The sequence below is a fragment of the Cricetulus griseus genome, chromosome 5 (assembly GCF_003668045.3).
Source record: "Cricetulus griseus strain 17A/GY chromosome 5, alternate assembly CriGri-PICRH-1.0, whole genome shotgun sequence".
NCBI lineage: Eukaryota > Metazoa > Chordata > Mammalia > Rodentia > Cricetidae > Cricetulus > Cricetulus griseus.
In genome coordinates, this window is record NC_048598.1 from 22,121,758 (window position 1) to 22,145,856 (window position 24,099).

Sequence of the window (24,099 nt, forward strand, 5' to 3'; positions counted from 1 at the left end):
TGGTAACTCACATCTTTAATCTCAGCGTTGGAAAGGGTGAGGCAGAATTGCCTGAAGTTTAAGGCCAGCCTTGACTGCAGGATGACTTTGTTTTACATAGAGTTACCATGAGCCTCTTTCTCAGTCTGTCGTCCTTTAGTTGTAGCAATTCAAACATCGGTAATGGTAAGACTGCCTTGTTTATTGTCTGATTATGTTATATGAACCCCCTCCCCCTCACCCAAAGAACTGTCTTATAAGATCGCCCAGAGCAGACTAGTGCTGCCGTAGTCTCTAATCTTTAAAGATGGTGGGAACCTTGCGACTCCTAATGGCATATCACAAAGTATCCAGGGTTGGCAGCATAGCTCAGTGATGGAGGCCCTGCATTCAGTCCCAGCATTGCAAGAATGTATCTAGCATGTCTTGCGGAAGGGTTTCCTCAATTCTGCTGCCTTTATTTACTGTCTAGATCTGTATAGTCTCCCAGCATTGCTTCTAGTTACCATGCCCTAGCACTTGTCACCATCAGGAGGAGGAAGGGAAGAACAGAATATATTTTAAAACCACCTAGACCAGACCCACTCTGAGCCTCCTGGATGGGTTGAAGATAACAATGCCATTTCATCCATAGCTAGGGCTGCTAGGTTGGGAATCCAATTGCAGCTTTAGTTTTCCATCAGAGCTTGTATTTCTAGGTCTTTCATCTCCTTTTGATATTTAAGGCATTAAAGAACTCTAGTTATCAGTTTAAACTACAGCAGGTATATGGATGTAATGTCTTCTGCAGGTGGTTTAAACTATATTAAAGAGCCCAATCCCGATCTTAAACTGTCATCTGGATTCTGAATTAATCCTCCCCCAAAAAAACCCAATAAAAATTAGTAATATGTATTTCATGTCTCTGACATGTGTTTCCCATTATTTGGTCTTCTGTGCTGTATACACACACACACACACACACACACACACACACACACACACACACACACACACTGACTGTACTTCCAAAAGGAAATGGCTGGTGTGGCGCCTTGAAATCCGAACTTGGTCACATGTTCTAAATGAAATGATTCCAAATACATTAGCAGAATGTCTTTCTTCCACCTTCTACTTTCTGGAAAATAGTTCAATGTGAAACACTAGCTAACTTCTAGACATTCAAATTTAGTTGTATAAAGAAATAATTTGAAATCCATTGCATGGAGTCATGACTTGGAAAACTGATGTTAAGCTGCTATAGCAATGACCTTGAAGAAGAGGTTAGGTAGTGCACAGCAGCAGCCAGCTGTTCTTCACCTCTGGTAAGGCTGAAAAGAAGGGAAGTAGCTCCATTGTAATCAAAGAGACTTAAAAGAGTTGTAAGGGGAAACTTATCAATGAGAGTGTTTTAGGCAATGACTAACATATCAAGGCACAGGCATATTTTTCCTTGGACTTAAAATATAAGGAATGTATCATATGTAATAAAATGAATAGGTTCGTGGATTTATCTGATGGTGTCTTTTTAAAATTTTACCATTAAGAATCTAAAAGGCTCTTCTTCTAAAACATAAAACGTTTTTAGTACAATTTCAGAGAATGTAGAGACTCTCTGAAGTCTGTATATTAGACCGTCTTTGAAAACACCCAAGACTAGATTCTCAAGCTGTCCCACCTTCCTGTGTGACAAGCTTTATGGCTCACTTTCCCCAAACATAACAGTGGAGACTAAAGACCAAATGTCAAACTTTGGGTTTTCTTCCAAAATGTTTGACCTATCTAGTGTAAAAGTTCAAAGAAATGATAATGGGATAGGAAGAATGGTAGTTTTAATCTGAGCTCTTTGTCACTAAAAAGTATTCAACACTTAAAAATTGCAGCCTGGCTTTGTATGATCATAATAGAAAGGTTGTGTGAGACTAGGCTATACCAACAACACAGCCCCAGATTCACAGATGAACATGCAAAATCAGATGCCACGTCGACTATTGAACAGTCTTCCAAGTTCTCAGAGCTTCTGGTGGAGTGCCGTGACTAATTCAGCTAGGATTGAGAAATATTATCTGTTTATAATTCCCTTGTCATTTCATTTACTACACGTTGGAAAATGACCACCCAGAATTACAAACGAGGGAGTAATTTGGCCCTGACCATGAAGTACAGAACTTTGATCCTCTTATGAATCAAGGAGGAAGTATAGTACATATCTGAGTATTTCAGACTCGTGGTAGTAGAGGCTGCAGAGATGAGCACACGCTGCTTTCCTAGAGAACTGAGTTTAGTTTCCAGCAGCCACAGCATTGAAGCATTTATTTAGTTACTCTGTATTAATAAAAACTAGGGAATCAGGTATGAGTCAGGTGGTGGTGGCTCACACCTTAAATCCCAGCACTCGGGAGGCAAAGGCAGGCAGATGTTTGTGAGTTTGAGACCAGCCTGGTCTACAAGAGCTAGTTCCAGGACAGCCTCCAAAGCCACAGAGAAACCCTGTCTTGAAAACAAACAAACAAACAAACAAACAACCTGAATGATCAGAGAAGTGGCAGAGAAGCGAAGAGTGACCTCCTCTTTCTTTCCTCAATCCAAAAGGGCCAGGAATCTTTCTAAGCTCCCCCCTACTGCTTCCTGTGTCTCTCTAAATGTCCTTGGTCCTGCAAAACCTCTATGGCTAATTTTGGTCAGCTAGTAGCTAGCTAGTAGCCCTATGATTCAAAGTAAACTTTATTGACAGTCTCAGGAGTGTCGAGTGTGATCAAAATATCCCACAACAGTCAGGTGGCTCATAATCACCTGACCTCCAGATCCAGGGGATCCAACCCTTGTCTGGTATCTGCTCTGTGTGTGTGTGGGGGGGGGGGTCGTGTATGCCCATGTGTGCTCACACTCATAATAAGAATGATGAAAAACAATCTTTAAATTCATAGTAGTGTTACCTTGTATATATATTTAGCAGGACTCTACATAGTTTTATGTTCCTTACAGATACCACTACTGTCTATAAGAACTAAGCTCCCCCCTTCAATCTGACATTGGAACTGCACTTCAGCATGGAATCAGGAACTCTGGAAATGTCTGTTGCCCTACTATGGTAGTGATCCAGTGATCAGATGTCCATGAGTTCTTCTGTCTTCACTGCTAAATTCCCAGTTGGGAGAATCAGTGGAGTTAGAAGCTGTACTGGTGGAGCTGGAGAGATGACTCAGTGGCTAAGAGCACAGGCAGCTCTTCCTGAGGTCCTGAGTCCAATTTCCAGCACCCACATGGCAGCTCACAACCACCTATAACTGTAGTCCCGTGGGATCTGATGATGTCTTCTGATGTGCAGATGTGCGTGTAGACAAAAAAACCCATATACATAAATAAACAAATCTTTGGGAATGGCCTTCCTGATAAAGGTCTCCTTTATCACATGGCTTGTCCCTTGACAGTTCTTTCCATCATTGAGGAGCAAAATGAGGGCTTAAATATTCTTCCCTGTGCCCTGCTCTGTGGTGCTCTAAACCTTCTGATCCGGTTGCTCTAAGTGCAATTCACTGTGTGAAAAGCATACAGAACACAGTGGTATCTGCACTTAGGTATCATGTGATGTTAGCTCTGACAGTGATTCCAGCCCTTATTTTAAAAACCATAAATAGCCCCTTCAGTATTTTGTAAGTGTGTGCAGGATTGGGATTTATTATGGCATTGCATACATTCTTTTTTTGTTGTTCCTGTTTCCCCACCCCAACTCTCCTGTCCCTGCTACCAATCCTCTTCCTCTTCCCAGGAGCCCCTACAACTCTCAAGTCACATGTATTCTATTACTCTTTCTCTCTTCCCCCCTTAACCCCTTCCCACTTCCTGGTTCCCATTCTAGTTTCAGGACATACACCATCCCCCATACACGCATACCATAAATATATACACATGCATACAATTCATATACAAAAGAAAACACACAGTATTTTCTTTCTGAGGCTGACTTGTTTCACTTCACATAACAATTTGTAGTTTCATCCATTTTCCTGAAAATGTTATAATGTCACTTTTCTTCCTGGCTGGGTAAAATTCCATTGCATATATGTACCATGTTTTCTTTATCCATGTACCTGTTGATGGGCATCTTAATTATTGTGAATAATTCAGCAGTAAGCTCTCTCTGCGGTAGGATCTAGAAACCTTTCTGTGGCATACCCAAGAATGATATAGCTGGGTCATATGGTTCGCCTCTGGATTGGTTCCTATAGTGGATGTGCAGCTCATACTCCCACAGTCAGGGCAGAGTATTCCTCTTTCCTCATGTCCTCACTAGTGCTTGTTGTTGCCTTCTTGATCTCAGCCATTCTGACTGGGGTGAGATGGAATCAGCTTTAATTTGCATTTTATTGGTGGCTAGGGATGTTGAATACTTTTAAAAATACTTGTTGGGTCATTTGTGTTTCTTCTTTGGAGAACTGTCTGTTCTGTTCATTGACTAGATGGTTGGGATTTGGGGTGAAGTATAGCTGGAAAAAGTATTTTTGGGAGGTTGGGGTTAAGATGGGCTCTCTCTTTTCTCTGCTGATAGTTTCCTTTGCTGTGCAGAAGCTTTTACATTTTTTTTTATTTAATAAAGTTTTACTTTTCCAAATGTACAGCTGATTGAACCTGTTCATGAATCTTCACCAGCAGCTGGGGCATCTCTGCCCTTTCTGTTTCTGTGTAAATTACTTGGGCTCTCTGCTTTGAAACCAGTTTGATAAGTCCTTTACTAAGTAGTCCTGGTCAAGGAACCGAGAGTCTTCAGTCTCTGAGACAGAAACTGGAGGAATAAGCTTACGGTTGGGAACTTCCTTACACAGTTTGTCATATGGAGCTTGGTTAAAGCTAAAGCTAAAGGACTAGATTGTTGAGCTTGTCCTGAACTTTGCCTTTGGACTACTTCTTTTTGGCCTTGCCACCAGACTTGTTTATTGGGTCTTTGTCTTTTTTGACCGACTTTTTGGAATCTTTCTTGTCATCCTTGGGCAGCGTGATGAAGCTCAGGAAGTGGCGATGACCACTGTGGGCTCCCTAGCACAGGGGAGGAGGAGAGCAAGCTTTTTAATTTTAAATAATCCCATTTGTCAATTCTTAGAATTATGTTTATCCTTCTGGAGTGCTTTCAAAAAAAATCTTGCCTATGTCTTTGTCTTAAAGTCTTTTTCCTCTAGCAGTTTCAGCTTGTCATATATTTTCTATTAAGGTCTTTGCTACATTTTAAACTGATGCTTTTGTTTGTTTAAGAGATGGGGATGGAATTTCATTCTGTATGCAGAAGAAGAAGGTTTCAAAAAGGTTGTCTTGTTTCCAATGTGTCTTTCTAATACCTTTATCAAATAGGATAATAGGACCCAGAATCAGCTATGTGAGCTGATTTCTGGGTCCTCTCTCGTGTTCCATTGGTCTGTGTTCCTTTCCTCTGTGACAGTACATGCTGTGGCTACTCTGGCTCAGGTATAATGTGAGGTTAGATACTATGATATCAAACATTGTTCTTTCTGCTTAGAAACAGTTTAACTATTTGGGCTCTTTTGTGGTTTTCATATGAATTTTAAGTTATTTTTTCTAGTTCTGTAAAGAATATTATTTGAGTTTTTTAATCATAGTGTATCTGTGTGCAAGAAAGATATCACCACATATAGACCCTATTTGGTACTATAGTCATTTCCATAAAATTCTGCTAATTCATGAGCACTGAAAGTCGTTCTGTTGTCTAGTATATTCTTTAGTTTCTTTTGTGCCTTAAAATTTTCATTGTAGAGTCCTTTTACCTTCTTAGTTAGACATATTCCTAGGGATTTTCTTGTTGTAATTGAGGCTATTTTGAATTGAATAATTGTTCTTAATTCTCTTCTTAGCAAATTCATTGTTGGAATATAGAAAAACTAGTGGTTTTAGCGTGTTGATTGTGCATCCTACTACTTTGCTGAAAACACAGATCTCAGAGTCTTGTCAGTCTTCACTGTACCTTGAGTACTGTACCTTTTATGTCCAGAATGGTGTCACCTAAAATGGGGTCAGATGAGCTCTCACTTTGCTGTTTATGTCCCTTCTATTTCTTTTCTTATTGCGCTAGCGACGACTTTGAGAATTCTGTTGGATGAGAGGAGAAAGACATCACCCATGTATCATTCCAGGTTTTAGAGGAAATGATGCTTCCCTTGTTTAAAGTTGGCTGTACGTTTGCTATATATTGCCTTTATATTGTATGTTCCTTCTGTTCCTCCTTTCTTCAAGACTTTTATCATGAAGGCATATAGAACTTTTGTCAGGTACCTTTTATGTGTGTGTTGAAATGGTTAATTCATTTCTGTCTTTAAGTGTACTTACATATTCTGAAATATTTATTGATTTGCTTATGTCGACCCAACTTTGCATTGCTGAAATAAGATCATCTTTGTCCTAGTGTATGGTCTTCAAATGTTTTCCCTTTTTTCAGATGTCCTGGGCTTAGTCTTCTATTAGGTTTTGTTTGAAGCCTTTGATGTTTGCTGGGAAGGTTGATTTCATCCTTTGACTCTTAGTTTGAGATAATTTTGCCAGTGGGTTATCTTCCTTCTTTCCTCCCTCCCTCCCTCCCTCCGTCCCTCCCTCCTCCTCCCTCCCTCCCTCCCTCCCCCTTTCTTCCTTCCTTCTGTGTTTTCATCTCTGTTTTTAAAATAACATAATATTTATGGATTCTTTGTGAATGTCATATCATGCACCCTAATCCTACTCATTTCCTAGTCCTTCCATAGCCATCCTCCACCTTTGTAACCTCCCTGCCAAAAGAAAATAAAAAATTAAAACGACTACAACAACAAGAAGAAGAACATCTCGCCAACCCCTCTAGGCAATGACCGGCTCCTCTATCAACCACAGACTTCTCTCACACCCGTCACAGCTATTGTATGTCCACTCTGCTGTGCATGTGCCACTCTGCTCCTCCGTCTTTCCCACTTTGTCATCACATGCTCACTCATCATAGTGGCATTTGAAGCTGTGGTGTGTTATGAAGTATATCCTTTTGCCCAAACAGCTTTACTTGTATATGTTTATTGCAATGAGTCATTGGTCTGGTTCAATGCCTCTGGTTTCTGCTACACCATCAATACTCAACCCTCACAGAGACATCTCTCAGATGTCACGCTATTGTCCAGAATCATGGAGCTCCTACAGCTGTGGTTCCACTGGACCGGTGGGGTCGATGTTGGGGAGGCCGACTCAAAGCCCTGGATATAGGCCTGAGTGATAGCTAAGTTGGTCAGCCTGTCAGCTCTCCCTTGCCCACACCACTGCTGGTGCCTCAGGTGGCAGCATAGGCCTCTCACATCAGGCTGTTCCCCACCACCATCACACCTCCAGTTCCACCCCTCTCCACAGCACAGTAACCACCCAGTTTCTCTTTGTCTCCCATCTCTCCAGCACATACTTGCTCATCATTGTGGTGGGCCTCCTCGTTATGTTTCTTGGAGACAAGAAACAATGAAGTTTGTTTTTTAATCCAGTCAATCTGTTTTATTTCAATGGTTAGTTAAGTCATTGCTTTTAAGGTTATTATAGAGAGGGGCTTGTTATTCCCATTAGTTGTTTTGGTGGTGGTTCTGGCACCAACCAACAACCGTAGGTTGTTGTGGTTGTTTGAATTATTGGTAGTTATCTTCTTCCTCCTGTTAGTATTGGGGATTTGCTGGTTTCCTGTGTTGTGCATAATGAATTCCTTCTCGGCTCTCCTTTGCTGTCATGGCTAAGACTCTTTCTCCTTTCTGTGTCTGTAGTATTCCTGTAAGTGTTTTCTGCAGTGCTGGCATGGTTGTCATTGATTGTCTTAGCTTGTGATTATCTGGAACTGTCAAGAAATAACTTGGTGGTATAATGTTCTTGCTTGGCAGTTATTTATGATTAGGACTTGAAGTATATCATTCTATGCATTCTTGGTTTTTAGGTTTGCCAACAATAAATCTGTTGTTTTCTGATATGTCTTACTTGTATATGAATAAACATTTTCTCCTTACAACTTTTAATATTTCTTCATTTTGAACTTTATACATCTGTAGCAGTTAGCGTAGTCAACTTGACAGAATCTAGAATAATCTGGGAGATGGACCTTGGACATGGCTGTGGAAGATTTCTTGATGGTTTTCATAGAGGTGGATGACACTCACTATATGGATGGGGCTGTTCCCTGGATGGGATCCTGAATGGGGAAAATGGAAATTAAGAGCTGAGCAGCAGCATGCATTCATCTCTGTTTGATTCTTGCCTATGGATGCAGTGTGGCCAGCTGCCTCAAGCTGCCTCAGGCTTCTGCCATCTTGGCTTCCTCTCCATGATAGATGTGCCTTGAACTGAGCCAGAATGACTCTTCTTTAAGTTTCCCTTGTAGGAGTATTTCATCACAGCCACAGAAAAACCAAAGACATCTTAACTATGATACATAGGTCATGGAAAGGTTGTCTAGTCATAGCTCTTTGGGGGCTCTAAATGCTTGTGTAATTGGATGTCCATTTCCTTCTGTGGTCTTGGATATTTTCTGCTATAATTTTATTGAGTAAATAGTCTCTGCCCTTAGGCTTTAACTACCGCCTTCTGCCCATGGGTTCCTAGTTTGGGTCTTCTAAAGACATCCCAGCATTCTTGGGAGTTTGGATCATGCTCACTGTATGTATCACTTGTGTCCCCAGTAAGGTTTAGCAACAATGGTGCTAGGGTACTTGTTGGGGAATATGTAGTTTATAGTTTTTTGGACTTGAAGGTATGAGTATATATAAGTAGTGAAATGGGGAGGGGGCATGACAGCAAAGTAAGAATGAGAAACAATGTGGTTTGAGGGTTGAGATGTAGTAGAGAAAATATTGTGAGTAGTCCCGAAACCTTTCCAGGGGACGTACAAGTTAACCAAAAGTGAACAACTAAAGATCAAAAAGTAAATAATTCTTAAAATAAGGAGTACCATGAAATGGAAGATGTAAGGGCCTTCCTATTTCTTCCTTGTTAGGGTGATGTGGTTTCTCCCTCCTTCCTCTAGCTGTCTTGGGTATCAGTCTCCACAGGAGGGAAGACTGATAAAGCTCCTGCTGCCTTTAAAAGTGTAGTGATGGCTCACACCCAATTGACCGCCTAACCCTGTGTCTACTCTGCAGATAACGTCATCAACGGGCAGGACTATGAAGTAATGATGCAGATTGATTGTCAGGTGATGGACACCAGGATCCTCCACATCAAAAGCTCCTCTGTCCCTCCTTATCTCCGAGATCATCAGAGGAACCAAACCAACACCTTCTTTGGTTCCCCTCCAACAGCCACAGAGACAACTCATGTTGTCAGCACCATTCCTGAGTCCTTACAGTAGTGCCCGAGCCTGGCCAACCTGAAGAGCTGGTGAGCAGTGCTGCTCTCTGCCTCCTTGGCAAGTGGAGAACTGCCTCGTACTGGACTCAGGGAAAGAGAGAGAACAAGAAGCCACTCTGATTTTCACCGCCTACTCGCCTGTGTAGAACGTGCTAGAGAGCAGTCCTCTCGTGGCAGAGCCACCGTATCACAGTGTTGCCTGCCGTTGGTTATTCTGATGTATCTTTCTTCATTGCTTTCCTATTGGATATGTTTTGTTCTTAGTCATCTTCCTCCAGATATTTTGTCCACCTCACTTCCTGGCACAGTAAAGTGATTTTTATTTAAAGCTTTAGAACACATGCTCATGGGGTTTCCAACAATTGGCTTTTCCCTCCTTTACTTCAAATCCATCCAGAATATTATACTTGAGAAAACACATTTCAAAAATCCGAATAGCCAAAAACATCCCACAAAGAGTCAAAACAGTTTGGGGTAATGGGATTATCCCCAGTTGATAGTTTATTTTTACTTGTGATTTGTGGTTCAGCCCTGGACAAATAACTGTTGTGGGGTCAGAGCATGAGCCTCACACTGGAGAGAAGGGGCGGGAAGGCGTGTTGTGGAATGTAGGAAGAGGCGGTGACTCCATTTACTTGTGTGTTTAAACACTGGGGGCTGAGATGGCAACAATGTAAGCTGAGAGCCACTGCTACCTTTCTCTCTTGGAACTCTGCTAACCAGCACAGATCTTTAAGAACCTCAGGGCAAATGTTTCTTTCTGATGATGAATCCTCCACCCAGGACACACCTCTGTGAAAGCAGACTCAGCAAAGGAACTTGGAGGTGACTTCAGATTTAAGCAAGACTAGAGAGTTTTTTTCCCTTAAGGACTGACAATGCACACAGCAAGCATGGATTACCACTGAGAGGCTGCACCATACTGTGGCAAAATATTGCACTTTCTCCAGTGGAAAGATGAGGGAAAAAGGGAGGGAGGGAGGGTGGGAGGGAGGAAGGAAGAGGGAGAAAGAGAGAGGGGGGAGAGGGAGGGAGGGAGGGAGGAAATAGAGAGAGAAAAAAAATCTGTGACTGGGCACACACCTTTGATCCTAGCACCACTTAGGAGGCAGGGCAGGCTCTGAGTTTGAGATCAGCCTGGTCTACATACCAAGTTCCAGGACAAACAAAACTATATAGAGAAACCATCTCTAAATAAATAAATGAGAAAGCAAAAGTTATGTTCACATGTATTTTATTGTATTTTGCCTGCTTCCTTTACCATAGCAAGCAGCTAAATTTATATTGTAGTGTACGTTGTACACTGGCATATTCACAGAAATGGGTGTCAGGACTCCTGCCGTTTCTCGTGTGCTGCCTTCCTTCTGAAGTGAGAACTCCCTCAGAGCTTTCTGATACAATTTCCCCAGTTGCTTGCAAGCCTTGGTCAGGTGTTCCCCATCCAGTCCACACAGCCCTCAAGGGTTAAGTGCAGTCAGGTCATTTTCTGCCTGGCTCCTCACCAACAACTGTTCTCTGGGCATTGTTGCTATCCCCCAAGCTAGTTAGATGCTCCTGGGGCAGGGCCACTTTTGCTGTATTGTCTGGGAATCTGGAGTTCTAATAGTGCAGCCTCCTCTTTTTCCACAGTGCAAACTGTTGGGATTCGATGCCACAGTTCATCCTGAAGGGCTCTTGAGTGACTTTCAGACAAGACCTGGTTTCCCTGGGAACTGGTCTTCTAATGGGTGCCAAGAAACAGACAGCAAATGTATGGAATACTTTTAGGGGTAGCCATTTGTGAGGGAGGTAGGTCCTCTCTGCCTGTGAAGTAGCCCAACAAGAGGGTGTGGCCATGGCTGTAGGCAGCAGCAGCATGGATCTGCTGGTCTAGCAGCGTCTGAAGCAATTCTGGTGGTACCTCTCCCTCTCACTGCGCCACACAAGAGGAAGCTATCCAGGAGCTTCTTTTGCATCTTTGCTCTGTTGTGTTCATTTCACCAATTTCTCAGACCAAAGGCCTCTGTAGTGTCACATTTGCTAAGGCTGATGCCTCTTCTACAGGTGACATTAGGGATGATGGTTGGGAGGAAGGCTCAATCAAGGAGCAGGCAGATGTCCCGGTGGCCACAGCACAGGTCAGGGAGCCAAGGAACTGGGAAGGGATGTTCAAAAGTAGTCTGAAGCCTTGGGGCCTTGCTGTCTCTGCCCTCACTAGCTCTCCATGTCTTGTCCTCGCCATTCCTAAGTCCCTCTTTGGCACAAGGAATGGGATCTTCCTTGGGTAGTTCCAGGATACAAGGGGAAGACACTTGACAGATACTCAGACATATCCCGCTATTTAAATTGCTGAAAGAGCGATTGTCTTTGGGCACAGTAGTTTTTATCTTAATGTTTGCACAGGGCCCACTGGAAAGGGAAATTAAGCAGAGATTCAGGTTTCATTTTTTTATTTTGGTGAGATTGCCTTTAGGGGTGTATAGCCTGGAAATATAGGAGCTATATGTATATATAATATATATATATATTTTTAACTTATTAAGTTTTGAAATGTGATTTTGCAAGATTGTGAAAAAATTAAATAAATTTGAGCTAGAGAACTGGCTCAGTGGTCAACAGCACTTACTGCTTTTCCAGAAGACCCATGTTCAGTTCCCAGGTCACATCCATCCGTAACTCCAGTTCCAGAAGGATCCTATGCCTTTTCTTGACCTCTGCAGGTACACACACACACACACACACACACACACACACACACACACACAGGCACACACAGGCACACACACACACACACACACACACAGGCAGGCAGGCAAACACTGCTACACATAAAACAAAAATGAGTAAACCTGGCTTTCTAAATTAGATATATTCCTGGAGGAAGTCATTCCACCTGATGATCTTGTGCCCTGGGCTATGGATCATCTGTAATGCTGGGAAGTGATAATGGAGGCTGACAGGGTGGTCTTTTATGTTTGCAAATCCCAGTTTTTAAATTCAGTAGAAATAATTGGATGTTTCCTCCTGATAACTACTGAGTCAAAACTGCTTCTCTCTGGGGTTAGCTCAGAAAACAGCTCCCTTAGAATGGAATGTTAGCCCACTTTCAGTTAGGAGGCAAAGAGAAAGATATCTGTGAGAAAAATGTTGCTCTTACCATGCTTGTAGTACAGCCGCTTCACCATAGACTACTGGCTAGAGTTAGCTGTTTTTAAAATTTAAAGTTCCATGGTTACAGGTTCATAGCGTCTTCTTCTGGCTTCTTCCTTAGGAAGTTGCAGCACAAAGCTGGCACCTTTTTGCCTTTCATGTTGGCAAGAAGTAGATGCTGGGCCAGTGAGATGGCTCAGCTGTTTCTTGCTGCCTTTCCAGAGTACCCAAGTTCCATCCCACCATGCACCTCACAGCTCATGTAACCCCAGCTCCAGGAGGTCCAGCTGATCTGCATAGGCACCGGCACACACATGGCATCCACTCACACAGACAAACACACACAAACAAAAACAATAATGTACTTGAAAGTGATTCAAACAGACTTTTCTCTCATGTTTAAAGAGACACTGTCCTGGTTCAATCCTATCGGCCCAAATCTCTGTCCTGGACAAATATTCCCCAGTAGTCACAGTAGCGAGATGCTATTAGACATGACTGCTGTGACTAGAACATTTGACATGGGAGAACTCCCACAATTTCACAACTGTAAGACTGTATTTTGGTCTCACCATTTTACTATGAAACGTGACAGAAATATACTATGGAACCAAACTGGGGACTGTGTTTGCCTTCCTCCCACATTGAAAACTTACAGCCCAGCCTCTGCTTCAGTAGCATATGAGAAGCAGCCACTTGAGAGAGCCAGGGTCTGATTGCACCTATGAGAGTGTTCTTCCCACCTCAGCCTAAGCGGCTGACTGCTTCCTTCAGTAGGTGAACAGACCTGAAAGTCCAAGTGAGACATTCTCATACCATAGCTCTGGAGCTCCATCACAGGAATCAACCTCCCAGGCACTCTGCATATTGCCACAGTTGCTGGAAGCTTATTGCCATCTAGGGACCTATATTCTTTACCCACATGGTCTTTTCACCACTTGAAAGCCATTTTAACTTACATAAGTAATGATTTTTCCCGATAATATGAACATAGTATGTCATCATTTTAACCAATAAAGTAAAGCCTAGAAGGAAGATAATGAAATGAAGACATTGTCATTCCCGCCCTAATAGCACTTGAAGGGAGACATTCCTCCCCAGTCCCCACTACAGGAATTATGGGTGATTTTTAAGTAACCACTGCACTACCTAGGAAGATATCACCAGAGTCCAAAAGGAACTATGCACATAGAAGAAATACAGTTTTCTCCTGCCTAAGAAAATTCTATTAGTACTCTATTAGCTTATATTTTTAATAGCTAAGCTTAAAACATAAGTTTATTTTGGATATTGCTAGAACTTTCAGCAGTTATTATATGTCAGGTATTCATAGAATCTATGAAAAAAAAGAATGACAAGCCTGTGTGATTAGGAAATTTCCTGAGTCATGTCATGGCTAGCTCGTGTCACAGAATGACCCTGTGTTCCGCTAACTGTAAGCATTGCACATTTAGTGCATAAAAAGACCTGCTTATGTCGGGGTTCAAGAACTAAAGAGTAAAAGTCATTTGTTAAGGTCAACAAATACCACACGGGTGCACTTTCTGTCTCAGTCGACTTGGTGGCTGTAGGTAAATAAACCAGGAAGTGTGGCATATTCCCCAGTATGCTAATCCCAGACTGGAAGGAGCAGATTGACTTCAGGGCAAGGGCATATCGATTAAGCTATCTTAACTATCAACTCTGGCCTCTGAGCAGTTATTAGGATTCAGGAGATGATGAAAGTTATGAAGCACTCTAGTCTTTGAGATTCTAGATTTTTCCCCCCTCATCATGGTAATAAGGTTCTACTAAGGCCAGTAGCACAGTATCCATGGTCATCTAAGAATGTGTGGGAGATGGGTTAGTAGCTCAGATGGAAGAGGACTTGCTTAGAATGCCTGATGCCAGGACTTCCTTCACCAGTACCACATAGTCCAGGCATGGTGGAGTATGCCTTGAATCCTAGCACTTGGGAGGTGGAGGTAGGAGGATCAGGAGTTCAGGGTCAACCTGGGCTACATGAGACCTGTCTTACCATGTGTTTAAGAAATGCAGTAAAGATGTATTATTCTCTCCTTTAATGATTATGTCTGTTTATAAGAATAATGGCAACAGACTATTTCGTACCCTCAACTAAGTCTTTATAATGTGATACCTGTTCTTTCTCTAAAATCCAAATAAAGAGTTTTAAAACTTGGTTTGTCTGTCTATGAATTTCAGTATTAAGTGGTTAGTAATGGGAACGGAAGCCTAACGAGGCTTTGTGGTTTGTGTGTGTTTAGATGAAACACCAAGCTCCTTTCTACTGCCTTCCCAGGATGGGCCAAGTAAAATTTTCCTTTATTGTGTCCAGACATTTGAACTACAATCACATCATGGAATAGAATAATCTAAAACCTGTACCTTAACCTTGTGCATCCTCGGGAAACTGGGTTACAAAATTACAGATCCAGTCTTTACCAAAAGCCCTTTCCCAGCTTGAAATGGCAGTGCCACCATGAATGAAGCTCGTCACTGCAGACTGACAGCAATTTAATGCAGGCATTTACTGGGCCTCAGACTACTTCAAGTTCGTTATCTTATTCCAGCCCGCTGCAGCATGTTTCCAAAGAGAGTTATATAGTTAACTATATAAGCCAGTATTTGGACCTATGCCATTTAGCTTTGATACAGATTATTATTATTATTTTACCTTCTGAGGCATAGAGCTGGCATAGGTTTTTGCCCTGGAAGAACTCATGTAAGGTCAGTTTGGAGCCAGATACACAAATACATAAAGTTAGAATAACATCAGGATTCTCTGAAAGGCTAGGTTAGTCAACTTTATGTTTCAGTAATACAATGCCTGAGATAACTCAGCAAGAAGGATGCATGGATACAGTGCATATTGGGTGTGTGGTAGGAGCCCATGACAGAAGAGGATTTTTTATCTCAGGAAGCAATGAGAAACTGAACAAGAGACTGAGCTCCAATATCTCCTTCAAGGGCACACTCCTGGTGACCTAACTCTCTCCCACTAGACTCCACATCAACTCCCAGTAGCACCACAGGCTGGTAACTACACCTTCAACACACCACCTTTGAAGAACATTCAGGATTCAAGCTATAGCAAAGACAAAGTAGCATCCATTTCAGAATATACCTTAATAAACTTTATTAAGGGAACCTCATCTAGAATGGCGGCATCTCAAATCCCTTCTGTGGAGGTTAGCAAAGATTAGGAAAGAAATGAACGGTAGGAAAGAATCAAGACCAGGCAACGTGGCTGGAGATGCCCGCACCCCCGAAGTAGTCTCACAAGGAGGAGCTCTGGTGGCAGAAGAGCCATAGGACTTTGATAAGCTATGATGATGAGACCTTGCTCCCCTTCCTTTTCTGAACCCTCCAACCAAAGCAGGTGTGCAGCTCTCTATCTCTGTTGTTCTGTGAGAGAGGGAATAAGGACAGATTCAGCATGGCTCAACTAATGAAGAAGAAAGCATGCTGACAGTTCAGCAAGGCAAGCAAGTATAAACAACAACAAAAAATAGTTCCCTCCACTCAACCCATGATCACCACCAAATTCTTAAAGGAGTGTCTTCTGGGATTTCCTTCTCTATGTGGGATGTAGGTCAAGCCAGTTTTTGAATCTCAAAGGATAACCACAGATGACACTTGGTTGCCCAATGCATGGTGTCTTAAATAGAGGACTCTTCTGTTGTAACCCTGCAATTTCTCTGACTGTTCCTCTTTGGATAGAGATTCAGATCTAGTGTTTTGCTTACCACAAAATCTATAGCACATTTCATTACATCACATTCATGCAATAAGATCTATACAAACACTGAAGAGAATCCTTCCTTAGTTCAGTTAATGTTAATAGCTGTTGCTTATTGAAGACATAACTTTTACACCAGACATTGTGGTAGGCATTACAAGCATCACCCATTTAAGCTTTAAAGCAGTCTTAGTCACGCTGGAGAAATGACTCAGTGGTTAAGACCACACTGTCTCATCTTCCAGAGGACCAGGGTTCTATTCCCAGCACCCACATAGCAAGTCACAACTGTTTCTAATTTCAGTTGCAGGGGATCCAAGGCACATACATACACATACGTGGAGGAAAAAAAATATATACTAAAAGTAAACATAAAAGAATTTGATGTCATTGACACCATTATCCACGCACATCGCAGATGAAGAAACAGAGGGATTAACTTACCCAGGATCTCACAACTAGCAGATGTAGTAAAGCTGGAAGTTGACATTAAGTCTGATGATTATAAAGCCACACCTTCTTCATTGCCATTCACCCTTTGAGGCTGTCCATAAAGGATGACAACAGGTGACAAAGCAGAGAGAAAGAAACCAAGCCACACAACATGCAGCAGGGTGTTGAGGCATGTTCAGGAAGGAGGAGCATCTATAAGAGGCCAGGGTCCAGTAGTGCTGAGGAGGTTGCCCTGAGTGACTCATTCCCTTAGAAGACACACACTCAATGCTGACTGTATGGAGAGCAGTTGCTGCATTGCGTCCTCTGGACATTGGCTTTTGTGGTCTCCATCTGTATGAGTTGCGTAGTTGTATGATATAACATGCAGCCCTGTTCCCAGGATGTACCCACTGCCTGCTCTTCTGATCACAACTTTCCCTTGCCTGAAGGGTTTTCCTCACCGAATTAACTCCTAGTGAGGGTATTGGACCTTAAGATGGTGAGAGATTACTAATCAAGCAATACATTGGTTCAGCACTGAAGGATATATCTTACAGTAAATGCAGCACACTATAGTAATAAACGGACCATTTTATAATGTTAACTGCTTGCAAGACTCTGCTGAAATCCATGCTCCCTTAGATGAAGAATCTCATAAGACTAATTTTAAAAAGTGCTGTCTCCAGTTGTTTACAGGCATAACCCATAACACTGTAAAGAGTGAACTAGGTATCCAGGAAGAACTCAGAGCCTTGGACACCATCTCTGACTTTCATTTCCTAGGGGTTGAGCCTGACTTCTCAAGTCTGTGGCTATCTCCATTGTCTGATGGGATCCTTGGACTGTTTCCTCACAGATGGTGGGGTAGAAGAAATGACCCTGGAATGTGAACCTCTAACCACAGACTCTAGTGCTGCACCAAGCTTGAGCCTCCATCATTGGGCTGTGGGAAACTGCAGAGACTAGACAATACTCTTTCTGGAGATGATACTTAAACAGGACCTCTTCCCTGGTTCCATGTGGTCACCCTGTGTTCCCACAGAAGAAAAGACAACTTCCAAAAGTTGCTGGTCAGCCTAAAAGAAGAAAATTAGACCCAAGTTGGTCCCAGGAGAGGTCTGGGAGTGGGAGGTGCACTGCCCAATGTCTTAGCATAGCCACGGAGTTCACTCCCTCATTTGACTACTGGTCCCAGGATATAAATGGTGTGTTTACCACATTGCCTCTGGTTTCAAGTTGCTGGAATTCCCCTCTGCTACACAGCAATTTTTCACATCCGACCAGCACATTGCCCCATTGAGTCTGGCAGCCTCTCAGAAGACAAAACCCAACAGCCCCCATACAACCAGCCAGGCCCTTTCCATCAAGCCATCAGCTGGGAGGAGCTAGAAATTCATCTTAATTTGAACAGCCTGGGCAGGAAGGGGGGCTGAAGCATTGAGACCTTTGTTGTAAATAGCTCTGTAGCTCACCATGCTGGTGAGCTCTTCTGGAGGCACATTGCAACTGGCAGCTCACCTGGGGCTCATTCCTCTCCCCAGGAGCTATCATCTGGTTCATGCCAGCAGAGCAGGAGCCAGGCAGAAGGAGAACTGAACTCACAGAAATTAGATATTTTGTCCTCCTCGTCACCTCTGAAGTAGATGTTTGTTAAATACCTGTCATTCCTATAACACAGTGATGTTCAGACAGGCAGGAATCCTCTCACAGTCTCAGCCACTGTGTTAGGTCCAAGAGTGCTGTGTGGGCAGTGTGTTCTGGACATAGGGTTTGGGGCAGGTTAAACTAATATTTTGAATTGTGTTGTTGTATCTTTACAAAGCCAAAACATGCATTGTCTTTTCAGAAGAATACACAGTAAACTGGCATTTGTCGTGTGTGTTTACATGTCACCACTTGCCAGTAGGTGCAGAGCACTAAAAATGCAGAATGCATGGGGCCCAGCACTGACACAGGGCTGCCAGAGAAAGAGCAGCCTTCTCTTAGCTTTCCATTCCTCTTCTCATCCCCTCCCACTGCCTTTTCCCTCTGCCTTCAGTCTGCCAACTTAGAAGCTGATCGGCAGCTACAGCCCCTAGATTGCTGCAGCCCCGGAGAACTTGCTAGAAAGGCAGCTTCCACTGAGTCAGACCCTGTGGTGGTCTGAATGAGATGGCCTCCATAAGCTCATATATTTGAATACTTGGTCCACAGATGGTGGAACTTTGGGGGAAGGATTAGGAGGTGTGGCTTTGTTGGAGGAAGTATGTCACTGGGGGTAGCCTTGTTAGAGGAAGAGTGTCACAGGGGGCACGGGCTTTGAGGTTTCAAAAGCCCACACCATTCCCAGGTAGTTCTCTCTGCCTCATGATTATGTCTTGAGATGTCAGCTCTTAGTCACTGCTCCAGTGCCATGCCTGCCTGCCTGCTGTAACACTTCCCTCCATGATGGTCATAGACTCCAACTTTCTGAAACTGTAAACACCAAATTAAACACTGCCTTTGCCTTTGTCACGGTATCTTATCACAGCAATGGGAAAGTAACCTACCCCCGAGGCTGGCTAGGCCCAGTAATCTATTTAAACAGGCCCCTGGAAGGGTCCACATAGGTGTCTGAGAGCCCTCAATGAAGCAGCCTGTCCAAGGTCTGGAGCTAAGGACACCCAGGCTCTGCCACCAGGAAACCCTCTGCAGCTTCTATCACAGGGGTCTCTGCAGCTTCTACCACAGGGGTCTCTGCAGCTTCTACCACAGGGGTCTCTGCAGCTTCTACCACAGGGGTCTCTGCAGCTTCTATCACAGGGGTCTCTGCAGCTTCTATCACAGGGGTCTCTGCAGCTTCTATCACAGGGGTCCACAGGGGTCATCATGAGCATTTAGTTTCCCAGCCTTTGTTGGATCACGTGGCCTCCCGCTGCCCCAGGTGGCTGCATTCCCAGCTGAAGTAACAGGAGTCAGGACCAGGTCCTTGACCAGGTGCACATACATGCTCAACCAACTCAGCAAGCACCCAGGGCTTGGGGTCTGTGAAAAGTTCAGGCCTTATGCTGGCCTGCCCTGGTTACCTGGCTCTGAATCTGGGGAGGAGAGACACTGACTTGCTCTCCTCCAGATCCATGGCTCCTGGACATTGGGCTTCTGAGGCATCTTGCTTGAAATCACAGCCTTTTCTGAGGAAGGAAGGAGGATATCTCTTGGGCTGTTGATAACCCTCACTGAGATACAGGCTGGGAGAGCTCAGGTGTACCTGGAAGGGGTCCTGGGCTTCCTCTCTTCACAGTTCTCCAAGCTCGGTACAGTATGTCTGGTTGGCTACAGGCTTTCACTCCCTTCAGCACAGTTCTCTGCATATTGGTGGTTCCAAGTCTTTGTGATCGGTTGGAGTCATTGAGAGTCTGCTGGAGGCTAGCTCCCACCCCCAGACATTCTGACTTCATTGCTGTAAGGTACGAGCGTAGGAATATTGCATTTCCCCAGATGACTCTAATGTGAAGAAGAGTTTAGGACAATGAGTTATGTCTTTTGAGACCTACATCTGATGTTTATGAAGCAACACAATGCAAGACACTGGGGGTACAGCCGGGTTCCAGGAACTTGCAGAGAAAGCTGTGTTTAAATAATCGGAGTCAAGCCTGAGCAAATACCTAGTAAAGAAAGGAGAGAGTAAGCGGGGCGGGTGGCTATTGGATTCTCTGGTGGAGATGACGTCAGGCATTCCTCTGTGATGTTCAAATGGGAAACATGAAAATAACCATGGCTGCAAATGGAGGTTTCTGTGAAATGGCATGTTCTTGGAAAGAGAGGAAACAGGACCAGGAGAAGGAGAAAAGAAAGAGGGCAGGCTGGGGGCAGGGAGGCCAGGAGAGAGATAGAGGGGGAGGAGGAAGGAAGGAAGGGAAGGAGGGAGAGAGGGAGGGAGGGAGGGAGGGAAGGAGGTGAGATTCTGCTCCCAGGCCTCTGGCCTCAGAGGAGCTGACTAGAAATGGTATAAACAAAGGGGAAGAGAAGAGGCTTGGGTGGTGTGGGGATGGTGTGAAAGAGGACAGCAGCTGACCCAGGAGAAGCCTGAGGCAACATGAGGATAGCTAAACTAAGAGAAAGAAGAGGGATTCCACTTTGTTGGATCACAAGGCCTCCCATTGCCCCAGGTGGCTGCATTCCCAGCTGAAGTAACAGGAGTCAGGACTAGGTCCTTGACCAGGTGCACATGCTCAGCCAAGTCAGCAAGCACCCAGGGCTTGGGGTCTGAATCCGGGGAGGAGACACACTGACTACTTGCTCTCCTCCATGGACATGGGGCTTCTGAGGCATCCTGCTCAAAATCGCATGCAGACAGGAACATCAAGCATGGTAGGTGACCAAACCCTCCCAGCCTTGGGCTCCTGGGGATGGGAAGGCTTCCTGGGAGGAAACTTAGCCTGCAGCTTCTGGTCAGATTGGTTCTCGAGGGAAAAAGGAGCCAGCAATGCCTGCCTTCCCTTTCCTCCTCCTGCTGCCCCTGAGAGAGGACTCCATCCCTGGAGTTGGGAGGTCAAACCCTCCCTCTTTGAACTCTCTGGGGAAGAGAGGGCCTGTGCTTCAAGAGCAGCCTAAGAAAGGTGCTTGAGGGACAGGCAGGCAGGCTGGTGGCAGCCTAGGCTGCCATGCATGTTTGTTGGGGTGCAGAAAAACAGCTCAAACCCAAGCTTGGCAACACTCTGGTTCTTATATCAGATCCTAGTGACTTCTCTTGGGAGAACCATCGAAAAACCAAGTCAGGGGGGGAAAAAGAAAAGAAAAAACTTAAAACCAAGGAAAGTTACACAAGCTCTTAAATTGTTGGAGGAAAGATTTTATAATGACTGTGTGCAACATCAAGAGACTTTCTCATCTCGGGATGTGCTCAGAAGCTACCTGCTGTAATAAGCCACTACAAAATAGGAAGGCCAACCATGTCTGGGGGGGGGGGGGAGAAGGTTCTGATTTCCAGTGTGCCTTGGTATAGGCAGCGAGGTCCCACCTTCCCTAGAGAGACTAGCTGGGAAGATGCAGAAACGACACATCCCGTTCTGCTCCCCACCATTTGAAGGTGTTCTCCTGAGAGGCTCAAGTACATGGCCTTCTTGGGAGCCCATCATCAAATGTTTCAAGATATTAAAAGTATCTACCTGCCAGTGTCGCATCACTGCTCTTGGGCATGGTAGGCCTCGGTGTGGTTGCTCCGGCTGCACCCTCCTGCTGGCCTGGCCTGTGAGCTATATCTGAATGCCCTTGAGAGTCACACTATAAGTTGTTGAGCCTTGAATCCAGGAGATACTTTGGGGGCCCCTGTCTTTCCTGTCAGAAGTTTCCTATGGGAGAGAGGTTCAGTTCCTGGCAGGCCACCCAGGTTTCAGTGCAGCCTCCTCTCCATCTTGACCGCTGGCCTGGATGTCACCACAGAGAAACAAAAAGTAGATGGGCTTCCTCAGAGTTCAAAAGGCAGCAAAGCCGGGGAGCCATGAGCAGCCACTTGCTCTGATATTTTAAGAGAGAAGAAAGGAACGACCCCCCTCCCCACCCCCAGTCAAGAGCGTGTCTCCTGCAGAGCCACAGAGGGTGGGATGGTCTGTCCTGCAGGAATGCTGTGACCCAAAGGGCATCCCTGTGAAGGCCCTTTCTGTTTTGAAAATGCATCATGGAAGAAAACAGCCCCTCCACAACAGAAGTGGCCTTTGTGAGTGAAGGAGTCGGCATGGGACTAGGGTGTGTGGAGGCAGTGAAGAATTCCTCAGCCAGTGATGGGGGCTGGAAGGGTGGAGTGACCCAGAGGCCACTGGAGCCTGGTGGGTATCAGGGGCTATTGAGAGGATGAAGTGACTCAAAGGGTAATGGTGTGGCCACCAGCCTAAGGATCTGAATTCAGTCCCTGGGATCCTTATGGCGGAAGGAGAGAAGCGACTCCCACAAGCTATCCTCTGACCTCCAAATGTGTACATTGTAACACACACACAGTGTAGCACGCGTGCCCACAAATAAACAAGTTTGTTTATTTTTAAATGTTAAGGTTCTATTGTCTGACCAGAACCAGAACCAGAACTTTCTGGTGGCAACCAGGACATCCATCCGCCAATGTCCTTTGCTGAGCTCTGACAGGGACAAAAATGTTTTCCAGAGACAACCAGGCTAAGGAGGAAAAGATGCAGGAATGAGAGGCCCTGAAGTGGCCTGATACAGCATATGCTCAGACACAATTGAACAGGTTTGGGGGGGGGGGGTCACAGGGGAAGATAGGGGTCCTCCTGTGTGTGGATGAGGCCTTGAGAAAAGGGGAGAATTCAGTCCATGTTGACTGGGAAAGACAGTTGAGCAGAGGCAAGCAAGATCCCTCAGTAGGGAGAAACTCTGTTTATAGCTATCGCTGACCACGCCCTCTTGGGTGTGGTGAGAGTTATATAACAAGGGTTTAAGAAAGAGGGAGGGGAGCACTCAACTCTCTCGCTTAGCTGAGCTGACTGCGAAGCATTTTCTGGGTCCCTCCTGCTCAGGTGCAAACCTGGTCACTGGTTCCCTTGCCTGAGTATTTTCCCCTGTTAAACTACCTGTTATTAGCCTATGTCTGACTCCACTTTGTAATCATCAGTATCCCTCAAGGGCCCGGTAGCCTCTATGGCAAAGGCCTGTAGTGCTCAGGGAAGAGTCAAAATGGCTAATAGATAAGGCCTTACAACTCAGTCTGCTGCCTCAGTGCTAAAACTGGTCTTGAGCAATCAAAAAGGGTTCAGGTGGCTCCTTGAAAATAGATCTGTTTCAAGAGTCACGCTCGGGAGGCCTAGGAGGGACTGCATAGGACTCAGCTTGCAAAAGTAAGTCCTTTGAAAGGCACAGAGCACTGCAGTGGTGCTCTATTCTTGGTCGTCAACTTGACTGCATCTGAAATGAACTAAATACTAAATGGCTGAGCACACCTGTGTGGGATGTTTTACTAATTAAATCATTTGACCTGCTTCTAAAGAAGATCTTTGAATTGGGAGGAACCACCTTTAATCTGGGCCACACCTTCTGCTGGCAGCCTGCATGAGGACATGAACAAGGAAGCTTTCTCTTTCACTGGCTTGCTCTCATTCTTAACAACAGCCGTCTACTCCTTCACTGGCATTAGAGCCTACTTCTTTGGGATTCCAGTGTAGACTGAAGATCAGCTGAGACACCCAGCTTCATGGACTAAACAACTACCAGATTCTTTCATTGGTAAACAGCCATTGTTGGACTATCTGGACCACAGCCTATAAGCCATCTAATAAATCCCCATCCTATAAGTTACGTTCCTCTAGAGAACCCCAGCAAACACAACTGCTTTCAGAACCTCCTTTCTTCGGAATATTGAGCTCCATGGCCCTGAGGTACAGGAATCCCTTTCCATTTGGACCCAAGAAGACTTTGAGGGAGTCTTTCAGTGACTCCTCCAGTACTGACAACTCAATAGAATTAGTATTTGTGGAGCCCTTCCTTCTATGATCCTAAAGAAATGTACAAAGGATGTCTCTTAGCCATAGCTTGCTAGACAA

At 44.4% G+C, this 24,099-nt stretch overlaps 1 protein-coding gene across 1 annotated transcript in view; it reads left to right on the forward strand.

Annotated features, from left to right (window-relative positions):
- Window positions 1-9,632, forward strand: part of Atf6 (activating transcription factor 6) — a 166,524-nt gene extending 156,892 nt beyond the window's left edge. The window contains exon 17 of the mRNA XM_027418065.2: window positions 9,084-9,632. Within this exon, the coding sequence (XP_027273866.1) occupies window positions 9,084-9,292 (209 nt within the window). The 3' untranslated portion in view covers window positions 9,293-9,632. The remainder of the gene's footprint in view (window positions 1-9,083) is intronic.
- Window positions 9,633-24,099: the final 14,467 nt, after the last annotated feature.